Genomic DNA, 27,759 nt, shown 5'->3' with positions numbered 1-27,759 from the left:
TACTCACACTATGGCGTTGCCAGGTGTAATTAGTAAATGGTTCTCGCAAGATAAAGTTTTATTTCGAGGACCACTAGAATTTGAAGACCAGCAGATTTTTAGCTATTGAGGGCTTTTTTTCTAATGTCGATCCAGGAGTACTTGGGTTTCAAGTGTTTTATTAAGACTGAACAAACGGCATCTAGATTCTTACATCTCTAGCTTCTTTATCCATCCAGCTGTACTCTATTTCCATTGTAATTTACTATTTTTTTGGTACAGTTCCCAATGAAACAATGTAAATACTTGGTGAACTTTCTTCAGTCACACAAAAGTTTCATGTTACTTTCTAGAAAGGCATTTTCCAAGACTTAGTTGAGAAATAAGTACTGTATCTTTGGAACATTTTTGTTTTCTTTGTAACTTGTAGATCCTAGCCTGGAAATCGGTAATTTTCAGTTAAACATTTTCATATTAAAACACATGGAATCAAAGTATTCTATTCGAGGAATTGCACTGCAAAAATCCTTTCGGGAGGCCATTTTGTAGTTGACAGGAGTAGCAGCAAGACGGAAACTTGACTTCCCCGTCACTTTTCCCTAAAAGTCAGGGGGAAAAGAATATGGGGCCTGGCTAGCTGGGTGAGATTCAGCCGAGCAAGCGTCTCCGGAAGGGGGCGCGATGTTTTGAGGTTAACAAAGAGAGTGACCGCTGCGGGGTCAGCTAAGGTCTCCGCCATCGCTACCATCAATACTGGCCACTTCGCTAATGTCCGATATCTCTGAGGCGCAGCCCTTGGCTGCGCTGAGACCGAAGCCTGGAGGAGTCCAGAAATTTGCGCTGGACTGTGGCCTACTTGAAATAAAGCGGCACGCGCATCGAGCAATCCTCCAGTTGGTTCTGTTTGACCCTGGTGCCCCTCCGTAGTTTGAAAGCGCCGCAAACTCAGACCCCATTCCCGAAGCGGAAGTTTACTTAGGGGAGAACACACCTCCCTTTCAAGGAGGGTCACGTTGCTAAAGTAAAAAAGTTCAGGGGACTCTGGAACGAATAAAGAAACTCTCGGCTTTCTGCCCAATTAAGGATAAAAATGATTTGGGCATGATGCTGGCTACAAGAGGTAATATACAGGAATGTTAAGACACTTCCACGGTGTTTACAGACTGGAGGTGATTTTGCCCATAACAAAAATGGCGTAGAACCGTGCTAACCGGCTGCCGTCATGTGCTCAAAGACCAGGATGCGGGAACACTAGAGCTTCAGATGACAAGTGGATGTTATTGTTTTTACTTCCGGGTGAGAGTAATCGGGCGCCATCTTGTCTTGTTGGTGAAGAAGTAGAAGCATCGAAAGGGTTGGAGAGGCATTAGAGGAACGGTGGCAACAACGGTGTTCCGGAACCAGAGTGGGTAAGTGGTGGAGAACAATTACGCACGGGGACTTGCGGGGCCATTACAACCTTCTTGGTTTTTGTGGCGAAGGTAGCATAACTTAAACACGTAGGCTGCGTACGCTGCTTGGCGCGACCGCTGGACCCTCATCCCCTAAAAGCGGTGGCGTCCGCCTTAGTGACCCAGAGCGGTCCTCTCGGTGAAAAGGATATGTTCTCATTAAAGAGCGTGCTCACGACTCCTTTACATCTAAATACAAGAGTTTCCTCTCAGATGAGAAGGGACTGATTGTCGAGCTCCTGACCGGCCGTTAAGCACTGCGCGTGCGCAGTGGGAACCCCCGTGTGGGGAGGGGAGTGCAGCGAGGCGGAGGAGGCAGAGGGCCGGGACCTGGACCTTATGCGCCGTGCCCCTCCGACTACGCAGGCGCAGCGAAGGGCAAATGCGTTCTGTTAACTATGATTGGGTTCCGTAGTTTGTATCTTTCTTGTGTTTTTATCCAGTAATGGGCATTATGTGATGTGTTAAGCTTCGTGAGGGAAAGAAGTAGTATCCAGTATTCAGTTGTATTCTGTGGTGGATGATATTATTGTCATTCCGACATCATGGGCACTCGACAAATTTTGATTGTTGGTGGAAGAGCAAAGTAAATTGAAAATTACCGATTTGAGTGCAGCAAGGCAAAACCAATGAAAACAAACCAGAATAGTATAAAGATTCACTTACAGGACTGTTTTATAAAGTATCCTGGGAAAATAACAGTAAATCAGTTCTTTTAAGATGTTCTTGAGGCTCTATTTTTTAAATTTTTTTTACTAATAGGTTTTGTTTTTTAGAACAGTTTTTGATTTACAGAAAAATTGAGCAGATAGTACAGAATTTCCACCTCCAGAGCCCCATTGCGCGCACACACACACGCAGTTAGTTTCTCCTGTTAATATACATTAGTATGATACATTTCTTACACCGTTAATGGACCAGTATTGACACATTATAAACTAAAGTCTATGTAAACTAAGGTCTATGTTTATTCATGTTTCTTAAGTTTTAACCCAACAACCTTTTCGTCCCAGCATCCCATTTAGAATACCGTATTACATTTAGTTGTCATGTATCCTTAGTCTTCTCTTGATCATTACTATTTCTTAGACTTTCCTTGTTTTTGATGACTGCTACAGGCTGCATTGTGCCCCTCTAAAATTCCTATCTTGAAGTCCTAACTTTAGTACCTCAGAATGTGACTGTCTTTGGAGATAGGTTCTTCTAAGAAGTAAAATGAGGTCACTAGGATAGACCCTAATCCATCATGACTGGTGTCCTCACGAGAAGATTAGGGCACGTGGGGAAGACCATGTAAAGACATAGTGTGGAGACAACCATCTATAAATCAAAGAAAGAGGTTTCAGAATGAAACTAACCTTGCTGATTGAACTTCTAGCCTCCAGAACTATGAGGAAATAAATTTCTGTTATTTAAGCTACCCAGTCCGTGGTACTTTGTTATGGCAGACCTACCAAACTAATATAGCAACCTTGACAGTTTTGAAGTGTACTGGTCTGGTATATTGTAGGATGCCCTGATACTGAAATTTGATGTTTCTCACATGATAAAATTGGTATTAAGGGTTTTGGGGATGGAAGTAACAAAGAGATCCTATCAAGAGTATAGACTAGAAAAGTGACTTATCACATTGATACTGACCTTGGTCACCTGCTTGAGGTAGTGTTGTCAGATTTCTCCACTGTAAAGTTACTCTCCCGTATCCATCCCTCCTTTCCATTCTGTACTCAGTAGTTGGATGTTTCTTTGCACAGTTCATATTTAAAGAGTGGAGCATTACACTCACCATCCTTCAGGATGGAGTATCTACATAATTAATTTGGAAGAATTTGGAATTTTTCTACTTGGAAGATTTGTCTCTTCCCTCTCATTTGTATGAGTATGTATTTTTATATCATAATTTGTGTTGTAATCCAAATACCATTTTGTCACTAAAATTTTTTCAGTTTTGGACTTCAGGGGCTCTTTCAGTTTTCTGTTGTGCCCTTTTGACATGTCCCCATTTTTTTTTTTTAAGCACTTTCTTACTTCCTGGTACTACAAGATGCTCCAGGCTCATTTTTGTACGCTCTAGTCCTAAGAATCAGCTGTTTCTCTAAGGAGCCCTGATTCCTTTTATCATAGAATGGTATTAGAACCAAGATACATGTACTTGTTTTTACTAGGGTGTTGTTTCCTTTAGGCTCTCTCTTTGCTTTAATTTTCAGTTATCACTTTTCTTGATATCTAACCAATTCTCTAGTTCTCCAGTATTTTTTTGAATACCTCTCTTGAGCTACAAGCTGCAAAGTATTTCAGTATATATCAAAATGCATGTCACATTAAGTAGCAAAAATTTTACCACATTTATAATGATTACAGGATTAACCTTTACTGGTGTCATTACCACCTAACCCGAATTGAACAAATGAATATTTATTTATTTATTTATCTATCTATCTATTTATTTATTTATTTATTGCTTTGAGATCAGTCAACTAATGTGTAGTACCGAAATGGCAAGGGAGAAGAGGATTATTGCATTTTGTGGTTTCTAAACTGATGTGAGAAACATTTGACCATATGCATCAAAGGATAGGTGAGCTTCTATATCTCTTTGATTTTGAAATTGATGGTTAAGGGCTTTAAAACTTACATATTTTTATTCTTATTCATCTTGTCACACAGTCTATGAGATGACTTGCAAATATTAATGATTGTCATTTAAACAAATATTTTTAAGGACTTCAAAGCAGTGTTCTAATATAGAGTCATCTAAGGAATGCATGAGATGAATGACGGTCACTTCTGGTTGTATTAGTTTCTTAGAAATGCTGTAACAAATCACAAACAACTGGCCTAGAAAACCAGAAATTTATTCTTTCACAGTTCTCTAGGCTAGAAGTGAGAAATAAAGGTTTCGGCAGGGCCGTCCCAGTTTGTACAGGCTTGCTTTCTCCTTCTGCCTCTCACTCTCTCTGGTCTAGTGGAGGACCCTTTCTTAACTCTTCCCTAGCTTCTGTGGGTGGTTCCCAGCAATCCTTGGCTTTCCATGACTGAAGACAGATCTGTCCTGTCTCTGCTTCTGTGGTCACATGGCATTCTCCATCTATGTATCTTGTGTCTTTTTATAAGGACACCAGCCTTATTGGATTAGGACCCATCTTAATCCAGTATGACTTCATTTTAGCTTGACTTTATCTGCTAAGACCCTGTCTCCAAATAAGGTTACATGCATAATTTATGGGGATAGAGGTAGGACTTCAATGTATCTTCTAGGGGAACACAATTAAATTCATAATAGTGGTCATAGTCATTTCTACAGACACGTGTGAAAACTTGGACGATCCAATGCAAACCATAGTTATTGATCTTTCTTCCCAAATTCCATTTGTTTCTAAGTAATAGCAATTAATGAAACCTCATAAAGGGAAAGTCTTGCAGCCTGTCTCATCAATAATAAAATTCTTTCACACTTGAGAAGTTGAACCTAAGAATCTTTCAAATTAAGGCTTAAGGAAGAACAAATAAATTGAAATTGATTTTTGATGTTATAAAATGAGAGCAGCAGTATTAGAATGTTGTTTTCATTGTCGAATATCAGTGTATTTACTTGATAATAAATTTCAATGAATGAGTAAAATATTTCAACATATAATATAGGCAAAGCACGCAGAAAATTTAGTTATAAGACACTTCCTCTGCCCTCAAGAAGCTTCTTTTTCGAGCCAAGGCAAAAGCACATGAAAATTCAATATAAGTCCCTCTTTAACAAGTATTCTCCATCATCTTTAACTTATTATTGAAATTTTCAAACAGTATGAAAGTGGAGTGTAGTGAACCTTGATATACTTATCACTTATTTTTAACAGTTACTATTTTCCAAATCATTATTAAACCAATGTGTAAAAGTCATTTTTAATGGTACGAAGTTATGTTTTTTTTATTATTTCCAGGTGTGTCTTCACATTTTTTTTTTCAGATTTTGCATTTGTTACATTTGTTAGTAAAGAAGATTTTATGGTGAAGATGAAGGGAGAAGGAGTAGGGCTTCTAAATCCTTGCCACCAAATCGCTTATAGTTTTATTCTTGAATTAAGAAATAATTAAACCTTTTATGAAGTATCGTACTAGGTGCTGAAAAGTCAATAAAATTTATATTAAATATTTTAGTATATCAAGTCTTTCCTTAAAACCTGTCCCTTAATAAAACTCAGCATAAATTTAAATTTTGTTTTCATGACCACAGGTATCTTTTTTTGGACTAAAGAAATTTACTTCAAATCCTTCATAAGCAAATGAGACATCAGATAATTTGTTCAAAGTCTCATAGTTATATGACTTAATTTTTATTGCCTGTACCAGTCATTATGGACTGTGCTGATCAGCTTGCTTTAATTCTTCATATCTTAAAAAATTTATAAATTTATTTCTAAAAATACACACTCATATAAAATAATTCAAAGAATATAGAACAATATTTTTAAAAATCACATTTCCCTGATCTCTATTCACTCCCCAGAGCTTAGCAGTTTTAAGAGTTTTATGTAATTTAGAAGTTTTCTATACAAAATTGCATTCTTTAAAAGAAAAAACCTGAAATGGCATCATGCTGTATCACATTTTTTTTCCCACTTATTAATACAATTTGTAAATCATATGTCAACATACAGTGTCTACTTTATTCTTTTATTCTAGCTGAATAGGAGTCTACTGTATGGTTCACTCTTATCTCACCTGTTTAATTGAGTATCACTAAAAGATGTTCACTGTTACAAACATGGTACAGATTTTTGAATTACATGGTGAGTATCCTTACCAGTGGTTTAAGTCTTCGGAGTAAAATTGCTGGGTCATAGATTCGATAAGAACTGTAATGCTAAATTAAATTGTCTTCCCAAAAGATGTTAACTATTTCATGTTTAACCATCCTCATTCAATGCTCATACACTGTAGTCAAATTGAGTTTTTCAATTGAAAAACTTCCTTGAAGCATTTTACTAAAAAGCTTCTGATTTCTTACTTCCTTGACTGTTGCCGTTATCTTTGATGTGTTTTTATTCTGCTCTACTGCTCACAGTTTCACATCTCTTTCCATATTTTTCTCAGCCTAAGTATATGAAACACTTGTATTTAAATAGTAGCCTCCATAAAAACTTTTGGTGGAAAATGCTTTGGAAGACAGTAGAAGTAGAAGTGATTAGTTTTAACAAATGGCTACAAGTAATGCAAGCAAAACTTACTTGCGCATAGAAAAAGTTTGAAGTTTTCTTTTTTTAAAATAATAAAGTTTCAACCCATGATATTGTGAGTAATAGGGACAGGAAGATTTTTCCCAAAGACAAAATGAAATCTGGATAAGTCTTAAATCATTTTTAGAGAAGAAAATGAGATTGAGTAGAAATGGATTAGCTTGATCAACCTTTCCCCTCTCCAATTGTGAACTCGAGGAGTGCTGTCAGATATGATAGACAGTCTTAGTGGTGATATTTATCACTGCTTATTGAAGCTTCCTGTGTTGAGTTTTTGTGTTTGTCATTTAATCCTCACAATAACACTATAAGGTAGAAACTTATGTCCTCTTTTTTACAGATGAGAAAACCAGGGATTAGAGAGTATGTTTATTTGCCCACATTCACACAGATAGTGAGTGGTATATATATATAGGCATCATGAACCTGAGCTGATGCTCTAAGTCTAGATGACAGGTAATGATCAGAAAATTTAAAGTGCTAGTTATGAGACCTACATTGTATGAGTTTAAACTTGTGACAGAAAAATCTATGCATTGAACTCTGATATGCCATTAGAGCTTTGGAAAATGCACCATGTTGTGCTTACGCCAAATTTTTGGTTCTCCTGAATATAGGTCAGTAGCTTCCTTATCATTAACCTTCGAAAATAAACAGAAAGGAGCTACAAGACTATTTATTTGTTTGATGTTTAGTGATGCTATGTGCAGAAGTGCTGTTCCTGTACCTTATGGAAGATAAAAAGATAGATTTGTTTTTCTATCAAGACAAAAGCTGTCATTCTAATGAGAAGGAAATGAAACTGAGGGAAACTGTTCTCACTTTGCTGTTACTAAATTAATACATTTTATTACCTTATTTGTACCATATAAGTTAATACCAGGTAGATGAGACCTTTTCAAATGTTTGTTTCTTTTTTCTCAGCATATATTACAATCCCGAAATTGTTTGATATTTCATATTGTTAATTACTTTTTCAAGTAAAAAAAGACATTCTAAAGAAAAGTCAAAAAGCTTTGCCTTCTCATTTCTGATATACCTATTTCCCTTTACTTTTTAATGGTAAATATATTGTCATTATAAAGTTAATGGAAGCAAAAGTTTCAAATTAATTTGGAGATGATCACACTTTCGTGTTATGTCTCTAGAATTTGTTTTTATTCCAATAACTCTTTATAATCTAAGAGTAAACTTGTACTCTTTTTTTCCCCCCCAGGGCATAAGTAATCTTGCTGCTATGCTTCCAAGCTGTAATCTGAATCAACCTAAATTTTAAACAGAAGGTGAACCTCTGAGGTCAGTCAAAATAGCAGTTGGTATTTCTCCTGGGTATTTCCTCTTTGTTTGTTTATTAGTTTTTTAGTTAAAGTTGTAGTGAGGTTACTTTTCTAGGGCTGTAATGAGTCATTTAGCTTTTAAAGGGCTTTAAAGATATACTTGGAAAAGAGAGAGGAAAAGAAGGAGAGGAAAGAATATGAAGGAAAGATTGGAAAAAGAAGTATATTTAGCTTGGAATTGATGCTCAGTTCAGTTGTTGGTCTCAACTATGGTTCTATTTAAATATAGGGCCTATTTTGTCATATTCTAATGCAATTATAATAGGGTGTGTTAGTGTAACTAGATGCACTTATCTCATAAGTAAGTCAAGGTAACAAAGGAATGCATCTTCCCTAATTTACAAAATTCTCCATTTGAGAGATCAAGATCTGGCATTGATAGAATTATATAACAGTCTGAAAAAGCTGAAAAGACTAGGGTTGCAAACTCTTTAAGAGCCTGAATTGTAATAGCCAATTGTCCCATTTGAGTTGGTATCTCTTACTTCCTTATTATCTGGCTTTCTTACTTTTGGTGATCCTACAATACTAAGGCTTTTGTCTTATTTTTAGAGGAAAGGTTCATCTAGAAGGATTTATTTAGTAAACATTTATTTAATGCCTGCTTTATGCTAAGCCTTGGGGTACAAAAATGAAGAAACATATGCTCCTTACCATGTATGTCGTTGATTCTTGAACAGGGTTGTTTGTATATCAGGGTTGGATAAAGTACAAAGATATTAGACTTGTAAGAATTTAAAACTTTTTATTATTAAAGTTTTCAAACTAGTTTATAGAAAAGTAGACTAGTGTGATGACCCTTTGCCCTGCCCCACTCCGTACCCATGACCTGGGGATGTAAATATCTCTTGGGGAGACACCTAATGGTCTGTAGAGGTAATATTTCGACCACCTTTGAATTTGTGATTTCTCATTAATTTTTCTTCTAAGATTGCCTGAGTTAGTTTTATTAGGTTTGGCATTAAGGCAGTTTTCTAAGTCTATACTGCTTTCATTCATTAGCTGTAATTATTTCTAGGGAACAGTTTTTCTTTATTAGCTAGAGCTATTTGATTACCCTCTTCAAGGAGTCTTGGTTTGGGGAGATTAAATTATGTTTTTTTCTTATAGTTTTCGAAATAATTATATTTCCAGAGATTTATATAGGGAAAAATTAGAGTTTTTCTTTTCCCCTTTTTGAGCATAATTGATTTGAGCTAAATTGATTTGAGCTATGTTTACTAGCAAACTCTGACACCAGTGTTAATATTAAATTTTCTACTCTTGCTTGCCAACCTAAAAATTCCAGTTGCCTCTGGCAACCTATTGACCAGAATTTTAGAGCTCTGATCACATAAATATATCATCATATAATAATTTCTATGTGAGCTTCTAAAATTAAAGAACTCTGATTCTCATTTTTAAACTATGTTTATTTTGTTGAAGATAGAAAATCAAATAAAATTTTAAAGTCAAGATGTGGGATCAAGGAGGACAGCCTTGGCAGCAATGGCCCTTGAACCAGCAACAGTGGATGCAGTCATTCCAGCACCAGCAGGATCCAAGTAAGGAAAGAAATTGAATTTGGAAGGTGGGGGAGGAGAGATATAGAGAGAGATGAGTGGGAGATATGTAATGGGATTAAGAGAAATGGAATTGAGATTGGTTTATTGAATCATTTTATGGTTGCCATTTAATGTTTTCTCATAAATAATTTGTCATAACACACGTATGAAGGAATGGATTTCCCTTTGGAAGACATCCTCAAAGGGTAGAAAGCATTATGAAGATTTTACATTTTGAAAACCGATTTAGTTCCTGTTTTTCTAAAAGTGGAAAGTCTTTCTAAAATGTGTTAAGTAAAGCATTTTTCTGTTGTCTATATTCCATGTAAATCATAGTCAACTGTTGGTATACTAAATCTTTTTTTTTTTTTATGGAATATTTCAAGCATATAGAGAGGTAAAAAAGAGTATAGTGAGCCCCCATTTATTACTTAGCTTTAATAGTTTTTGACTCATGACCAATTTTATTTCATTGATACGACTCCTACTGCCCTGACTTTATTGGGTTAATCTGATCTTACTTCTTTTTTTAATAGCTATATAATATTTTATTATAGGACTATACTGTAATTTAATCAATCCATGTTTGGATGGTTGATTATAGCTTTTACTTTTTAAAATAATTACCATAGTTTTGTATACATGTCATTATTAACAAATCCAATTTTTTTTTTTTAGGAAAAAAATTGAACTAGGTTTGTTAGATCACAAATTGCACATTTGAAGTTTTAGATACACATTGCCAAATTTAACTCCATGTAGATAATGCCAGTTTATGTTTCTACCAAAATGTATGGGATTACCTTTGTAATCTTTATTGAAATGAGATGTGAAAATCTCTTTATTTTAGTTCATTTCCTTTATTAATAATATTTGATCTTACAACATTAAGTGTTGATATTTGAGAAGGAAAAGAAGATTTCTTAAGCTAGGGGACAATGCATTTTGAGTAAAGGATGGCTATTAAGTTGTTAAATGTATTTCGATTAGAGAAAAGCACCTTACCTAAAGAACGGTGACTGTGAGAAACAGATAAAGAGCTGTACTCATCTGAGTTCTGTAGGACCTAGTGTAGGCTTGGATAGGACCGGTTTGAGGAAGAAATAAGTGAGTGTTAAAAGAAAAAAAGGAATAAGACTTTTTTGAAACTGAGTAAACTAAAGTTCAGGGGATAAATTTCTTAAGAGTTAATATTAGAAATTGGTTAAGAATGTTTTCTTGGAGTCCTTTTCTGAAAGTCTTAAGTGAGTTATTTTGTAGTCTGAATATGAGTTATTTTCTAAGTGTCCTTTCAGCCACAGCATTCTGTAATGTTTAAAATCTCTAGTGAGGAATAACTGAGATGCTTGTTTTACATAGAAGCATTATTCTTCCCCCCCACCCTTAAATCACCCCCTCCCCCCACTTCCATTCCTGACCTATGGATGTTGCTGTTTCCCTTTTTTAAGAACTGGATCTCTGAAGGCAGGGCATCTCCCTCCACATGCTTGCGGTGTGCTCCTGGGGCCTGGTGCACCCAGGGTATGGTCCGTGGCTCCACCTGGAGTGTGGACCTTCTGCGTGCAAAGCAGATGTGCTAACTACTACACTATGGAGCCACCCCCAAAGCACTATTCTTTTAGCTTCTACATTCTGAATGCTAAATTCTGCTATGTTAAATTATGTTAGGCCAGATTGACTGGGCTGCACTGGCTCAAGCTTGGATTGCCCAAAGAGAAGCTTCAGGACAACAAAGCATGGTAGAACAACCACCAGGAATGATGCCAAATGGACAAGATATATCTACAATGGAGTCTGGTCCAAACAATCATGGGAATTTTCAAGGGGATTCAAACTTTAACAGAATGTGGCAACCAGGTTTGTTGTTTATGTTTTCCAAATTTTAGGACTGTTTTTTAAAATAAAAGGGTTAAAATTGTTTAATTTGCTTAGTCTCAAGACTTCTCGAAATTAATGCTTAAAGATTAGGTCGTTTCAATTAGATTTGACCTCGAAATTTTGTGGTTAAAAATTATTCTGTACTCAGTCTGCTAGCATTGTGGTGCTTGGTTTGATTCTTCTCTTGATTCTTCATTCCTAGTCTGACAGGGGCTGGGAACATTGGAAACCTCACTTGGTATCTAGGGAAGAGAGCATTCTATGGTCTCTTTGTTGCAACCTCTCCTTTTCAGAAGCAGCACTGGCAGAGAAAAACATGTCTAGTCCCTAAAAAAAAAAAATCGTGTCGCTGTATGGCACATTAGTCTGTCAAATATATCCTGCCCCTGCCATCCACCCATATTTACTTCCCTTTTTTTCCAGATAGTGAAGATCTTCCATGAGTTTTTATGTTTCGTTTGCTTTTTTATTTCCCAGTATGCTTTAGATTCCTTGATGCTAGTTCAGTTTTCCATGATTTAAGCTATTATTTTTAATTAATAGTCACTTCAGTTTATTTTATAGAGGAATCTTACATTTGAATGTGCTGATGGTGAAGTCACAGCTCCCTTTCCCTATTAATACTTATTTTTGTTTCTCAATGTAATAATGAAAAACTCAGTGCAGTAATCTTCTAACATCACTTTTAAAAGGATAACAAATATTCTAATATTTGATACTCTGAGGTAGTTCATTTCTAGTTTTCTTGAACCTATGCCACATTTCCCTAAGTTTGAAAATGTTTTGGTTCCCAAGTTCTACCCCAACTTTACTGGTTTTCTTTCTGACCCTCACAAGTGGTTTATCTCTGCCTCAATTTCCTATCCTGAAACTGGCAAAAATAATACCTGATTTCCCCCACCTCACAGGGATGTTGTGAGGATAAATTGTTCATGGAAGAAAGAAATTATAGAACATCCCTAGGAATTATTCTTATGGTGTTGTTACTGAACAGGAATAGAAAAATTCAACAATAAAAAATTTGCCCTGGATTTTGTTACACTTATTAAAATAATTTTGGGTAATTGCTGTCCATGTAGGATATGAATTGAGGAGTTAGATCATTTGAATGATTTATTAGGTTAATTCATTGCTTATTTTTAACATGTACAAAAGGAATTCGACCAAGAAGTCATAAATTTTTAAATCTATTTCTTTGCTGAAAAATCTAGCTTTCTTGAGAGCTTAAAAATTTGTGTTGATGTTATAACCCCCTGTTGAATGTTTTTATGCCTAAATCCTGAATAGAATGGGGAATGCATCAGCAGCCCCCACACCCCCCTCCAGATCAACCATGGATGCCACCAACACCAGGCCCAATGGACATTGTTCCTCCTTCCGAAGACAGCAACAGTCAGGACAGTGGGGAATTTGCCCCTGACAACAGGCATATATTTAACCAGAACAATCACAACTTTGGTGGACCACCCGATAATTTTGCAGTGGGCCCAGTGAACCAGTTTGACTATCAGGTGAAAGATATTTTGTTGCTTTAATATTGTAGATGTGCACGTAATCCATTCTTTGGAAGTTTGTCTCATCAGGAGTACCTGAGATACGTGTTTCACTTTTCAGTTTTGTACAGATAAGCACATATTTTGTCTCAGAAAAGTTATCAAAGTTTTGAGTATTTTGATTTCTATTTTCTGGTTTTTGATTTGCTTAAGAAAATGGTATAAAGGAACATTAGGGGAAAATTTGGATAAAATGTATAAGTGCAATAGTTATATAATGTTTTGTTTTCTCATTTATAATTTTTAAATGGCATATTTAAATGTTAAATAAAGCTTAGTAAATCTACAGTAGTTGAATACATTATTTATCAATAATAGATTATGGTTAAGACATGAAGAACATAGATCATCTTTCTAAATGAAATTTCTTTTGCTATGTAAAATTATGTTTTTTTCTAGTGTTGTCATTTTATTTTCCATTCTGACATGTTTGTTAATAGAATTGTACATAATTTCCTTTGTAGCATCTAATTCATTCCTAGGGACATAGAACTCTATGGGGAATAGCGTCATTATATGGGGCTGTATTTTCTCTAATCACTCTGCCAGGATCCACCCTTAAATTTTAGTACTAGGTATCATTTTGAAATAACTAATTGCAATTGTTACCTTATAAACTGAGATATCATAATTTAGAAGTTTGGTAAAATTCATACATTATTTTACAATTATGGATAATGGACATGAATGTAAATAGTATTCACTTTGAAACTATAATCCTCTTATACATATTCAGACCCTTGTTGTATACTCATACTTGTACAGATGTGACAGTTTTTGTTTGGTTTTGGTTTTGATGGAATGTAGTGGCAGGGAGCTTCTACTTACACCATATTTGCCTGGTAGATCCCCTTGCCAACGAGACAAAGAGCTCTGTTGTCAACTGGCTTAGAAAGCCTCTGAAAATGGTAAACTAACAAAAAATATTTAATAGTTCAGTAACTTTTATCTTTGCTTAAAATAGATATTTCTTGCATGATTATAGAAACAATTTAAATTCACAGAAGTAGGGTGTCAAAATTTATTAAAAACTTTTCCTGTATATCCTACTTATAAAAAAATTGACATTTATTTGATTTTTTTTTTTTTGATAGTGGAAGGATTAGTTTATAAAGGGTTAATAATGAAAAAGTTCATATATATCATTTTCTGTGCTTGAAAATAGTGTATCAGCTGGATTTTAGATGGCTCTTTCCATTTATGTAGGTAGAAAATCTTTATCTTTCTTAAAAGTAAGCCTATGTTCTTGGGGCTACAGAAATATCGGTGGATATTAGAACCATGGAATTCTTGGATTTGCTGCACACATGGATTTCTACTGTCCCAGTTCATAACACACGTGTGTCCCAGAGTGTATATTGTATTAATGTGAAGAAAAATAAACTGCAATACTCTTTCAGCATGGGGCTGCTTTTGGTCCACCGCAAGGTGGATTTCATCCTCCTTATTGGCAACCAGGACCTCCAGGACCTCCAGCACCTCCCCAGAATCGAAGAGAAAGGCCATCATCATTCAGGGATCGGCAGCGTTCACCTATTGCACTTCCTGTGAAGCAGGAGCCTCCACAAATTGGTAGCTATTAAAGTTTATTATTAAAGTGAACCAGGATTTGCATGATTTCTTGATCATTATTAAAAGGATGTTTTATTTTCTTAAATTGTCCTAATACCTCTGGTATATTAGGAATTGATACTTGAAAACCGTAATATTTTATAGTCAAAATTTCAAGAAGATAGTTATCTAAAATATTAAAAGTTTTAAATGATTTTGTTTAAAATAGATCTTTACCTGAAACAGATTTTGTGATGAAAAGTAAATTTATCATGGCCGTAGCATTTTGATGTTTTCTTCAGTGTTGACAGTTTGATGCATTCTGCCAATATATGTGCATTTCTTCCTTTTAAAACCACCTAGTTCTTTGTCTCTAGTCTCTTTTCATTCTTAGTTCATCCAGTACACTGCCGCTGGATTAATTTTCCTTTTATTACTTCGCATTCCATAAGTGTTTTGGCAGAAAATTTAAATGTTTAAATAACATTAGAACTAACTTATTTCCTATGATGTTATATATTTATCACCAGTGGCCATTTTAGGAAAATTATAACTTATATTTTAACCTATGGACTAATACTCGTTCAAAGAATTCTCCATGTGAAAATGGACTTGTGCTTTTGTTTAACTCTCTTCTGTCTTCATATTTTAGGAAGCAGTGTAGTAGTATAAGTTTGGCTGTGAAGTACCCCACGTCACTACTCACTGGCTTTGTAACCTTGAGCACATCTCTTTATCTCTTTGAGCCTCAGTTTCCTCACTTGCAAAAGAGATCAAGTAATAGTAGTGATCTTTGGGGTCTTTTAGGATTAAGTGAGATGGTGGTTTAATGTACTCTCATAGTGCCTTGGCACACTGTAAGCATTAATACAATGTTCATCGCTGCTATTAAAAGTGATGATTTTAAAGAAAAACATTTAATAGGTTGTTTTTATTATCAATCTTGTTTAAGAATGGTAGTATTTGTTAAAAGCACTCAAATAGTGCCAACATTCTTTTTTTTTTTTAATTTACTCATGAAGTTTGTGGAAATTAAAGAACTCATGCATTTATGACTTTTACTTAACTGACTTACAAATATTTTTCCCCAATGTGAAACAGATGCAGTAAAACGCAGGACTCTTCCAGCTTGGATACGGGAAGGTCTTGAAAAAATGGAACGTGAAAAACAGAAGAAGTTGGAGAAAGAAAGAATGGAACAGCAACGTTCACAATTGTCCAAAAAAGAAAAGAAGGCCACAGAAGATGCTGAAGGAGGTGATGGTCCTCGTTTACCTCAGAGAAGTAAATTTGTAAGTAGAATCCCCTGACGTGAAACTTTAATAATGTGAAAAGGTTATCAAAATAAGTTGGTATTTTAGCCTATAGAAAAGTATTAATGTTCCCGAGATTACTTTTAGTAAGTATTCTGAGGATCATGTTTTTATGTATCATTAAGGATATAGAATAAGGAGAAAGGGGCTGAGTTTATAAAACATTTTATTCTAGAGAGAAATTATTCATTGGGATGCTAGATAGGTCTTACCTTGACAAACATTTGTATTCTTTTGTTGTGATACAGCTAATTCCCTAGTGGTGGATTATAAAACAAAACTAAGTTAAAGCGGCAATAGAGAAATAAATCTGCGCTTCTTGAATATTTAAATATATACCAATACCAGAGGATACAATAATTTTCATAGTTTTTGACTTGACTACTGAATGTAACAAAGTTTTATATATTTAAATCTTCAGTTTGGTGACATGAATGGCTTAGGAATTTTTTATATAGCAAAAATGTGCTCCTAGCTGGTGCAGCAGCCACAGCACTGGCTAGTGTGCAACTCAGGAAATAAGTCTAATTCCTAAGGCCATTTTCTGCTTCGTAAATAAGTCTCAGGGACGGCAGGGTAACTGGATTTAAATAGACATTGGTTTTGCTTAAATTCTGTAGATACCATAAATTACTTTTATTTTCCATGCCAAAGATGTGTTTTTCTTCTGGAAGTTGTGACAATAAGCTACAGACTACCACTATTAAAGTTTACCCTAAAAAAAATGTTTTTTTCATCTTTAATTGTCAAAAAAAATTGTTTGGAGGCCCAGATGATTCCCTGAGACTCTGCTTCTCCCTACTTGTGGGCCCACTCAAGCTGCCTCCACTGGTTTTTTCCATGTAAATAACCTGTCTTGGCTTATGCTATAGACTTTCCTAAAAATCTCTCAAAGGCTCACAAAACCCAGAGACGCAGCATCTGGCCTCAGTGTGCCTTATACCTTTGGCTAAGCACCCTAAGCCTGGCACTAGCAGCTGCCAGCCTCAGTTACTGACTTGCCTCTCAGGGCATCTTTAACCCCAGTATGGGAGGCAGCCATCTACAGATTGCTTGGTAATGCTTAACAGGTATCCCCAGAAGTGCACAGGCTACAGCTGAACTTGGCCTGCAGCCGGGCCCCTCCAGACACACGCTGGTGGCCTGCTTCAACTGGTACTGGAGCAGCACCCAGGGCTGCATCTGAAACAAACCTGATGGACAGACTGGGCAGGCACCAGAGCCCTGCTGAAGTGAATCCTGCTCCATAGGGTTGGCCCCTCACTGGCCAGTCCTCACAACCAGTCAGCACAAGGGTCAATCCCTCCCATCAACGTGCACTCCCAGCAACCAAGGCTAAACTACAACAGGAGGGCATGCACAACCCAAACAAGAGACAGACCTTGAGCACCTGACTCAGGTGACCAAGGAAGACTGCACCACTGGGCCCCACAGGACATATACTATATAAAGCCATTCTAGTAAGACCAGGATACTTAGGAGCCCTACCTAATATAGAGAATCAAAGAGGAAGACAGCCAAAATGAGGAGACAAAGAAACATGTCCCACTTTAAAGAACAAAACAAAGCTCCAGAAAAGGAACTAAACAAAATGGAGACAAGCAATCTATCAGATGCAGAGTTTAAAACATTGGTTATAAAGATGCTCAGTAAACTTAGTGGAAGAGTAGATGAACTCAGTGAAAACTTTAACAAAGAGATAGAAAACTTAAAAATGGAGATGGAAAACAAAATGGAACCATTCTGAAATGAAGAACATAATATCTGAGATGAAGAGTACATTAGAACAGTGGTCCCCAGCCTTTTTGGCACCAAGGACCGATGTTTCTATGAGAATCTAATGCTTGATGATCTGAGGTGGAGCTGAGGCAGTGATGCTAGTGCAGGGGAGCAGCTGCAAATACAGATGAAGCTTTGTCTGCTGTACACCTCCAGCTGTGTGGCCCAGTTCCTAAGGTGGCATGGACCAGTATCAGTCTGTAGCCCACAGGTTGGGACCCTGTCAGTAGAGGGAATCAACAGAGTAGATGAAGTGGAGGATTGAATTAGTGATTTAGAGGATAGGGTATAGAGGACACCCATTCAGAACAGCAACAAGAAAAAGGAATCCAAAAAAACAAGGACAATTTAAGGGGCTTCTGGGACAACACCAAGAGTAACAACATTCACGTCATAGGGGTACCATAGGGAGAAGGCAAAGAGCAAGAAAGTGAAAACTTGTTTGAATAATGATGGAAAACTTCCTAGCTGAGTAGAGGAAATAGAAATACAAACCCAAGAAGCACAGAGAGTCCTAAACAAGATGAACCCAAAGAGGCTCACACCAAGATACATCATAATTAAAATGCCAAAGGTTAAAGACAAGGAGAGAATCTTAAAAGCAGCAAGAGAAAAGCAATTAGTTACCTAAAAGGGGATTTCCATAAGACTATCAACTGATTTCTTAACAGAAACTGCAGGCCAAAGGGATTGGCATGAAATCCTCAAAGTGATGACAAGCAAGGACCTACAACCAAGATTACCTAGCAAAACTATCATTTAGAATCGAACAGATGAGAGCTTCCCAGACAAAGAGCTAAAGGAATTTATCACCACCAAGCCAATAGTATAGGAAATGTTGGAGGGACTTCTTTAAGAAGAAATTATGTATCAAAAATACGAATAATAAAATAGCAATAACTACATATCTAGAAATAGTTGCTTTAAATGTAAGTGGGTTAAATGCTCCAATGAAAAGATAGGGTGGCTGAATGGATTTAAAAAACAAGACCCTTACATATATTGACTACAAGAGACTCACTTCTGATCAAAAGACACACACAGACTGAAAGTAAAGAGATGGTAAAAGATATTTCATGAAAATGGAAATGAGAAAAAAATCTGGGTTAGCAATACTTTTATCAGACAAAATAGACTTTAAAACAAAGGATATAACAAGAGACAAAGGACCCAGTTATCCCACTTCTGGGTATTTATCTGTAGAAACCCAAAATACTGCTTTGAAAGGGACATGTGAATCCATATGTTAATTGCAGCATTATTTACAATACTCAAGATACAGAGGCAACCTGGGTGTCCATCAGTAGATGAATATGGATAAGGAAGAAGTGGTACACATATACAGTAAAATATTATTCATAAAAATAAGTAAAAATTAAAATCTTTACATCTGTAATAACATGGATGGACCTGGAAGGTATTGTGCTGAGTAAAGTCAGTCATATAAAGACTCAAATGCCATATGATATCACTTACATGTGGACTCTAAAGAACAAAATAAATTTGAAAAAACCTCATAGATACAGAAACATTTTGGGGGTTAACAAATATAAGGCAATTAGGGGGTAGTTCAAAAGGGGGAAGGGATTAAGTACAAATTGGTAGTTACAAAATAGTCATGGAGATTTAAAGTATCATATAAGGAATGTACTCAGTAATATTGTAATAACTGTACAGTGTCAGATAGGTACTAGATTTATTGGAATGATTACTTCATAAGTTGTATAAATGTCTAATCATTATGTCATACACCTGAAACTGACATACTATTGTATGCCAACTATATTTGAAAAATAAAAAATATTTTTAAAAATTGCTTTGTGATTCTTCCCCACCTCCCCCTCCTTCTCCCCCTCCTCCTCTTCCATCCCCTTCCTCTCCAAATACCTTGGATTTTTGCTATGTGAATTCTTCTGGTTCAGATGGTTCTGTAATAATACTTAGGTAAACACCTTTTCTTTACTTAGTAGGATTGCTAAGAAAGACTACAGAGAATTTATTTGTTTTAGTAGAGTCTCCTTTTTAAGGTACACTCTGAATACTAAAACCTAACACCCATATAGAAACAAACTGTTGGCATTTCTTCTATCTGAAATAGATTTCATTTTTTTATCTATCTGTTAAGTAGCTAAAAAGAAGTAAATTTCACTAAGTTTCAGAGCCAGCTGAGATCTGGAAAATGACTACAGGTTTTTCATTTTAAGTCTCAGGATTTTAGGAGTATAGCTTAAATATACAGCTGCAAAAGTAACACTAAGTAATGTGTCTGTAGTCCATTTATCCAGAGTTCTACAAGCCACTCATTTCAACCATCATGTGTAATGGATATTAATTAGTCTCTGGACATACATCTTTTGTTATTTATAAAATAAGGTCAAAATTTACTAAGAAACAAAGGAAATTGAAAAATAATTAAAATAATTGATTCACGTAAGCAAGGCATTTTGTAATCTTAACAGTTCCTCTCAGGTAACACTTTAAATCAGCAAATGAAATCTGTAGTATAAAAGTATATTTTAGAGAGAAATTCATATTTATATATGTTTCATAGACTTTTTAATTTGAGATTTTAAAATAGAATATGTAAGATAATGATTTTACATTCTAAGCATGAATTTAGACTACCCATACTGTTATTTTTTTTAGGATAGTGATGAGGAAGATGAAGACACTGAAAATGCTGAGGCTGCAAGCAGTGGAAAAGTTACCAGAAGTCCATCTCCAGTTCCTCAGGAAGAGCAAAGTGAACCAGAGATGACTGAAGAAGAGAAAGAGTACCAAATGGTAAAATGTTAAATTCCTTTTTAATTAAAAAAATTTTTGAGGTATAATTGACATACATTATATTAGAGGATTTATTTTGTTTATGATTTTTGAACTATTGGTTGGCTATCTTAAACATTTAATGTGTGAACTCATGAACCATTTGTAAAATAGATTTGCTGGGCAATAATGTCTACAAAATCCAGGTAACACTTGTAATACAAAACTGTAGCTTATAAAGCAGTTATTAAACACATTTCCTAATATGAATATTGTAATTAAATGTTTTACTATATGAGACCCTGGAGAACATGTCTTGATCTATTATTTTCTAAAGTATGGTTTTGAATATTGGGAAAGACTAAAAGACATCATAGAAAAAGTAGTTCAGGAAGTGCTAGATAGAACCTAGGTAAACTTTTCTTCATTACAAAAGACTTCATATCTGTAATGCATATTGTCATTTTTTGAGATTGGGAATATAATATGTGGCAGTTCTCATATTGAAAGACCAGTGGTCTTTGAAATGTGTTTAGAAGATGACGATTCTGTACAGTCTCATTTTAATAGACGAGTACTGTAATCTGGAGCCCAGAGAGGCTAAGGGTCAACATTTGAAACAGTCGGTAGCCGAACAAGTGCTAAAATTCAGTTCTGTTTGAGTCCATTGTACTCTCCATTACAGCAATCAAGGAAAAAAAGGACTTCATCTCACAGAATACCTTTTCCTATTTGGCTTGATTTTTTCCCCCTCAGATTTTACCTTGAGCTGAGTGAGGGTTAATTATGTTCCTTAGTGACTTAAGAAACTAGTGCTGCTTACTAATAATATTATTAAATGAAGGGGATACACTGTTCACCTTAAAACACCTACGGAAATTTTTTATTAACAGGGACTTTTAAATATGTTTTGTCTCTAGAGTAAGAATTCAGTGTCTCTAAAAATAAGCTCGTTTTTTTTAATCCATATGATTTTGAAATTTTTAAAGTTCTAATATTTTAGAATAGTTTTCAAGATACTCTATTCCTGATCTGATCTCATCTCTAAATGCTTTCTAAAATTACTTTGCATTTTAATTCTTTTGAAAATGTCAAACTGTGTTAGTAACTATAGTAATTAAATTAAAAACAATGTATACTCCTTAGATGTTGCTGACAAAAATGCTTCTGACTGAAATTCTGCTGGATGTCACAGATGAAGAAATTTATTATGTAGCCAAAGATGCACATCGAAAAGCAACGAAAGGTATATCATGGGTATTCTTGGTTTTGTTTTTATGGGGGTGTTTTGATTTTGGTGGCTGTTTTGGACTTTTTTTTTATTATCCTTGTTGTATTACTAGCAGATATTTGAATATTCTCTCTTGCATGTTTTAACTCTTTGGGAAAGGTTAGATTTGTAGACACCATATTACAACTATACAAATATTTTTGTTTTATCCAACCAACCTAAACACAATGCTATTATTGTTCTATAAAATTTATTGTAAAAATTTTTTGATGTTCAATTTATTTCGCCTGATTTTTTTTATAGATACCATGGTATTGGTGTATGACTTCTAATGCAGTTTAGTTTGACTAATGAATTGAATTATGAACCTTCAGAGTTTTCACAGTTTACCACTTAGTAATTCTTACAAAGCAAGTGATTCTCCTACCCAGCCCCCCATATTTTTAGTAACACTTAAAATATATCTATTGAAAGCAAAATTTAAATTATGGCCCGTGCCTCAAAAAGAAAAATTCTGATATACTGTAAACACTTCCTCATTATAAACAAATTCAACTCACATCAGAATTATACTTTCAAGGCCAGACATGCTACTGGTTTAAAATGAATGTTATGTTTTTAACGTTTCTTCTCTCCCCAAAAAGCAGCAATAGTAGTAGATTTAACAATACCATAGACTCTCATGACTATGAAATCGTGGCTATTTGTGTTAACATGTTGTTCCTGTTGTTGATGTGATACAAAGCTCCTGCAAAACAGCTGGCACAGTCCAGTGCACTGGCTTCCCTCACTGGACTCGGTAAGTGTTTTCCTTATTTATGAGAGGGCCTTAAAGGGAAATATCACACTTACCTTGTCTCTCTACATGTTCTGTTTTGAAACTGTACTGTTCCTTCTCAGTTTATAAAACCTAGGCCGTAGGGTTATATCAGTCTCGAAAAGGTTTGCCTTTTTTTTTTTTTTTTGACTAAAGCATTCACAGTGGCATTATTATAAATATGATGATGAATTCATAGTTTATTGGGACAAGTTGTAATAGTTATAATTTAGCCATGATAGTATATAAGCTCACTTTCACAATTATTGCATACATGCCTTAGAGAAGAACCTATCCACTAATGCTTTTAAGGGCCTTTATTTAGATTGTGTTGCAGCAAGTCAAGTTTACCATACAGGAAAGGGTGTATCTTACCATATAATAATAGTAGTGATGTGTTCATAATTTGTTTTTTGCATGATATATTATCAAATATATAAAAGCTTGAATTTGACTTTTCCACATCTTTATTTCAAGTTAATCTTTGTGAGGATCAACAAATGGATAGAATCAAATGCCCATGTGATTTTGTTATGATTACAATTTAGATCACTTCAGGGTGGGGAGTAGTTTTAGCACTATCTATTTCTGTATGAGTCAGAATTACAGTGTTCTAATTATTTTAGGGAAAAAAAAAATACTTAGACTACCTAGGATTTCTAAGCTTTAAACAAAATGAAAAAGTTAATTTTAGAAATATTTTCAGGATCATTATAAATTTTTAAGGTCGAATTTATTATGCTTTAGTGAGGCTTTTGTTACTTCCCTGATAAATGGTGTTATTGGTTAGCATGGACATTAAAACAAAACCATTATTGCTATTTCTTTGTGGTGAGAAATATATCAAATATTCCAGAAAGAATAAGATACTAAAAATCAGTTATCATGAGAGTTCTATGAACTTCACAAGCATTGGAACTCATACTTCTCCCCACCCCGAATAAGCATATTCTTTCAAGAAAATACAGTGAAAAAAAGAATTGAGCTTTCTTCTCAGACCTTAAAAATTTTTTAGTACATAGAAGAATTTTGCCATATGATAGACCGGGCTTTATGCACACAGGTGGACTGGGTGGTTACGGATCAGGAGACAGTGAAGATGAGAGGAGCGACAGAGGCTCTGAGTCATCTGACACTGATGATGAAGAATTACGGCACCGAATCCGGCAAAAACAGGAAGCTTTTTGGAGAAAAGAAAAAGAACAGCAGCTGTTACATGATAAACAGATGGAAGGTATATATTTTGGACTCAATTTTTGTCCAGTTTTGTTTGTGTTTATTTTCATTTTTCAACCAACCTAAACTATGAAAAGATAGAATTAAGGCTAGATTATAAGTAACATGTAATATATCTGAAACTGAGGTTTTTGGCTCATTTGTGGTTCATATCAAATATAAAATCAAAAATTAATGGTAGTATTCAAAATATATAGTTTGTAAATGGTAAATTTTTGTTCTGTTTTGGGAGACATTAATTCCAGTAGCTATAAATTAGCTATTTCATTGTATTAATATTTTTTGTTAAAGTTCTTAAAATGAAAAGAAAATTTTTGAAACAAGAAATATATTTATGAAACTACTGAAAATTAATTTGTAGCTTGGATATTTAATTTGGAGCTATGATAGTTGAGGATAAAAGGACTTTTTAGAAGTATTTTATGTAAAATACTGTACATAAATATAGTTCTTAACAATTTCATAATGATACTAGGAATAATGGAAGAATGTTTATCTAGAATTTGTTTCTTGAAAAATCTTGTTTGGACAATTCGAAAGGTAATTATTAAGAGTTAGCAGCCAAAATTCCCTACAAGTTGCATATTTACCTTTAAGTTGCCTTATAGGACAAAAGGGAAATTTTTCTTGTTTCACATGTACCTCTATACTTTGATATATTCTGTGGCTGTATTGTCTGAGAGGGTAGCTGACTACATGTTGAGCATTTGAAATGTAGTTAATCCAGATTGAGATGTGCTATAGGTATAAAATATACACTAGACTTTAAAGACTTGATAAGAAAAAATTTCAGTTGTCTTAAATTGATTACATGTTGAAATGATTATATTTTTTATATGATGGGTTAGTAAAATATTAAACTAAATTTTACCTGTTTCTTTTTACTTTTTAATGTAGCCACTAGAAAATTTGGCATTGCTTATGTGGCTTGTTCTATTGTTATAGTCTGGTAGCTTGAAATTGGGTAGAATGAGAGTTTTTCATTGCACACTTAACTTTTATTATTTTTATCTTTTTATATTTCAGAAGAAAAGCAACAAGCTGAGAGGGTTACAAAAGAGATGAATGAATTTATCCATAAAGAGCAAAATAGTATATCACTGCTAGAAGCAAGAGAAGCAGACGGTGATATGGTTAATGAAAAGAAAAGAACTCCAAATGAAACTATGTCAGTCTTAGAACCAAAAAAAGAGCATAAAGAAAAAGAGAAACAAGGAAGGAGTAGATCAGGAAGTTCTAGTAGCGGTAGTTCCAGTAGCAATAGCAGAACTAGTAGTAGTAGTAGTACTGTCTCTAGCTCTTCTTACAGTTCTAGCTCAGGTAGTAGTCGCACATCTTCTCGATCTTCTTCTCCTAAAAGGAAAAAGAGACATAGTAGGAGTAGATCTCCAACAATTAAAGCTAGACGTAGTAGGAGTAGAAGTTACTCTCGAAGAATTAAAATAGATAGCAATAGGGCTAGATTAAAGATTAGAGATAGGAGGAGATCTAATAGAAATAGCATTGAAAGAGAAAGACGAAGAAATCGTAGTCCTTCCCGAGAGAGACGTAGAAGTAGAAGTCGCTCAAGGGATAGGCGAACCAATCGGCCCAGTCGCAGTAGGAGTCGAGATAGGCGTAAAATTGATGATCAACGCGGAAATCTTAGTGGGAGCAGTCATAAACATAAAGGTGAGGCTAAAGAACAAGAGAGGAAACAAGAGAGGAGTCGAAGCATAGATAAAGATAGGAAAAAGAAAGACAAAGAAAGGGAGCGTGAACAGGATAAAAGAAAAGAGAAACAAAAAAGGGAAGAAAAAGATTTTAAGTTCAGTGGTCAGGATGACAGGTTAAAAAGAAAACGAGAAAGTGAAAGAACATTCTCTAGGAGTGGTTCTATATCTGTTAAAATCATCAGACATGATTCTAGACAGGATAGTAAGAAAAGTACTACCAAAGATAGTAAAAAACATTCAGGCTCTGATTCTAGTGGAAGGAGCAGTTCTGAATCTCCAGGAAGTAGCAAAGAAAAGAAGGCTAAGAAGCCTAAACATAGTCGATCGCGATCCATGGAGAAATCTCAAAGGTCTGGTAAGAAGGCAAGCCGCAAACACAAGTCTAAGTCCCGATCAAGGTAGTATACTTTTTAAAGTATTTTGTCTGATTTTTTAAAAAATTTGACTGAATTTATTCAAAGTTGAAAGTGTCCTTTCTCTCTCTCTCTTTAATAAAGTCAATTTGGTACTTGATAAATGATCATAGTCTTAAGTAATTATAGAAATCCTATATTATATTTTTTATTTAAAAATTGCAAATTCTTTGGTTTAAAATACATTTTTATTTTTAAATTTTGTCTTTTCCCTTTTATTTTTCAGATCAACAACCCCTCCCCGTCGTAAACGCTGAGGAATGATGTGGCAAGAATGCCATGATGTTTAAAAAATTCCATGAGTTTTAAGGGCTTGTCTCATTATAGAGGCACATTGTGGCTGTGTAGGTGAAACCAGAAACTTTTTTTTTTAATCTGTAAATAGGTGTACTTTTTCCAAATGCTGCTCTGAGTTACTTAATAGGATTTCTTTGTATTTTTTTTTTCCAAAAAAATAGTGCATAATAAGACTATAAACATGCCATTCTCTTTCAGCTGTAATGTTCTTAACATTATTCTTGAATGTACTGTGATGTCAATAAAGCTCTTTAGTTCATTTTTGTTAACCTCTTGCACCTTAATTTTGATTTTACTCTAAAGAACGTACTTTTATAAAAAGGCAGCTGGAATTTTGTATAACAAGTTTTAAAGGTACTTCCTCTTATCTCCCCCAAAGAAAATGGTTTTATCTCAATAGTTTGTCAAAGTTTGTAAATTGTACCCATGGATTTTTGTCAAATTCCAACTTTAAGGGTGTGGAAGAGGGCCAGAAACAGACCTTTACTTTTCATTTGGAAGCATTTGACAGCTTTCTAAACTTTTCTTCCCAATTTAGGGATTTCCAAGTAATATATTTTCTGTGTGTATAAAGTACGGTTCACTCCTGTAAAATGAAATTGCTGGAATCAATCAAGTCAGTGCACCATTAGTTATTTATAAGGAATAATTGTGTTTGACACTAATAGTCAAGTCTGGAACTATATTCTGCAGTTACTCACTTGTTTTAGAAACATTTTAAACACTTTCAGGTTATTATAGAAATAAAACTTAATTCAATATATTTATTTATATTTTTAAAGTATAATATCTCAGCTCCATGGAGGAATGCTATATTATGCAGGTTTGTGTCAGTTTCATAACATTGAAATGATCTGGTTTTGTAGTTCCTTAAAATTATGCTCAGCGAATGATCTAGCAGTTTAAAGCGGTCATAACTTAAGAGTAAAATGAGGCTTTACAGGCATTTGAATGTTCCTCTGGGTTTGTTTTATGTGATTTTTCACTTATGCCACAATCGTCGATAAATCTCTGAAAACAAATGCTATTAAATTTTAATTTAAAAAGAAATGAGCAGGTACGGATCAAGGAAAGTTTTAAAGTATGCCTTTTTACCAGCAATAGTTCATTTTAAATTAAGCCAGATCTTTGCCAAGATCAGTGTTTCCTCAAAACAAAGGTAGAAATAGATTTTTATAGCGTGTTCTTGTACCTCTACATAGGTCTTAAATAATTTTGAGCAGTTAACACATTTATCTAGAGGAAATAAATCAACTGTGAATAAATGCATGTTTACCAAAATGGTTGTTTTACAGTGCATTTAGTTCTGATATTTATAGAGTTGACATTTCACAGAATAACTTTTAAATAGTTTGGAATTCTATATAGTTTAGACATCAGTCATATCTGGAGACAAAAGGAAAGTGTGCAATATTTTTTTGTAGGTGAGCTAACATGGTATACCTAATTGCAGAATTAATTATCCAATCAATTTGTAATAGATAAGTTGTATAACATTTTCATATCTTAAAATGTTTTTTAGATCAATCTTCAAGTGAAATAATATTTTCAAAATAAAATTCTACAGAAAAGTTCTGCTGGCTATGATATGCACATTTTTGGGGAAGATATGAACTTGAGCCAAAAAGTAGACAGTTTTGTTTACTCTGCCATAGTATGCAAGCTTCTTAT

At 34.6% G+C, this 27,759-nt stretch overlaps 1 protein-coding gene across 4 annotated transcripts; it reads left to right on the top strand.

Annotated features, from left to right (window-relative positions):
* Positions 1-1,216: 1,216 nt before the first annotated feature.
* Positions 1,217-27,662, top strand: PNISR (PNN interacting serine and arginine rich protein). 4 transcript variants are annotated; one of them, XM_016151984.2, is made up of 13 exons: positions 1,240-1,388; positions 7,878-7,957; positions 9,428-9,542; positions 11,211-11,399; positions 12,708-12,931; positions 14,374-14,545; positions 15,626-15,816; positions 20,263-20,400; positions 21,526-21,625; positions 22,356-22,409; positions 23,491-23,661; positions 24,690-25,776; positions 26,018-27,662. In XM_016151984.2, exons 3-13 carry the CDS (start codon positions 9,455-9,457, stop codon positions 26,046-26,048), a joined length of 2,445 nt encoding a protein of 814 aa, XP_016007470.1. In that variant the 5' UTR covers positions 1,240-1,388; positions 7,878-7,957; positions 9,428-9,454; the 3' UTR covers positions 26,049-27,662. The 4 variants fall into 4 exon arrangements, with proteins under 4 accessions (XP_016007473.1, XP_016007471.1, XP_016007470.1 ...); XM_016151983.2 differs by having other exon boundaries at positions 1,241-1,388; positions 9,424-9,542; XM_016151987.2 differs by lacking the exon at positions 7,878-7,957 and having other exon boundaries at positions 1,217-1,388; positions 26,018-26,357.
* Positions 27,663-27,759: the final 97 nt, after the last annotated feature.

This window comes from Rousettus aegyptiacus, unplaced genomic scaffold, assembly GCF_014176215.1.
Source record: "Rousettus aegyptiacus isolate mRouAeg1 unplaced genomic scaffold, mRouAeg1.p scaffold_m13_p_1, whole genome shotgun sequence".
In the NCBI taxonomy this organism is placed as follows: domain Eukaryota; kingdom Metazoa; phylum Chordata; class Mammalia; order Chiroptera; family Pteropodidae; genus Rousettus; species Rousettus aegyptiacus.
The sequence above is the reverse complement of the archived record's forward strand: the minus strand, read 5'-3'. Positions and strand labels throughout refer to the sequence as shown.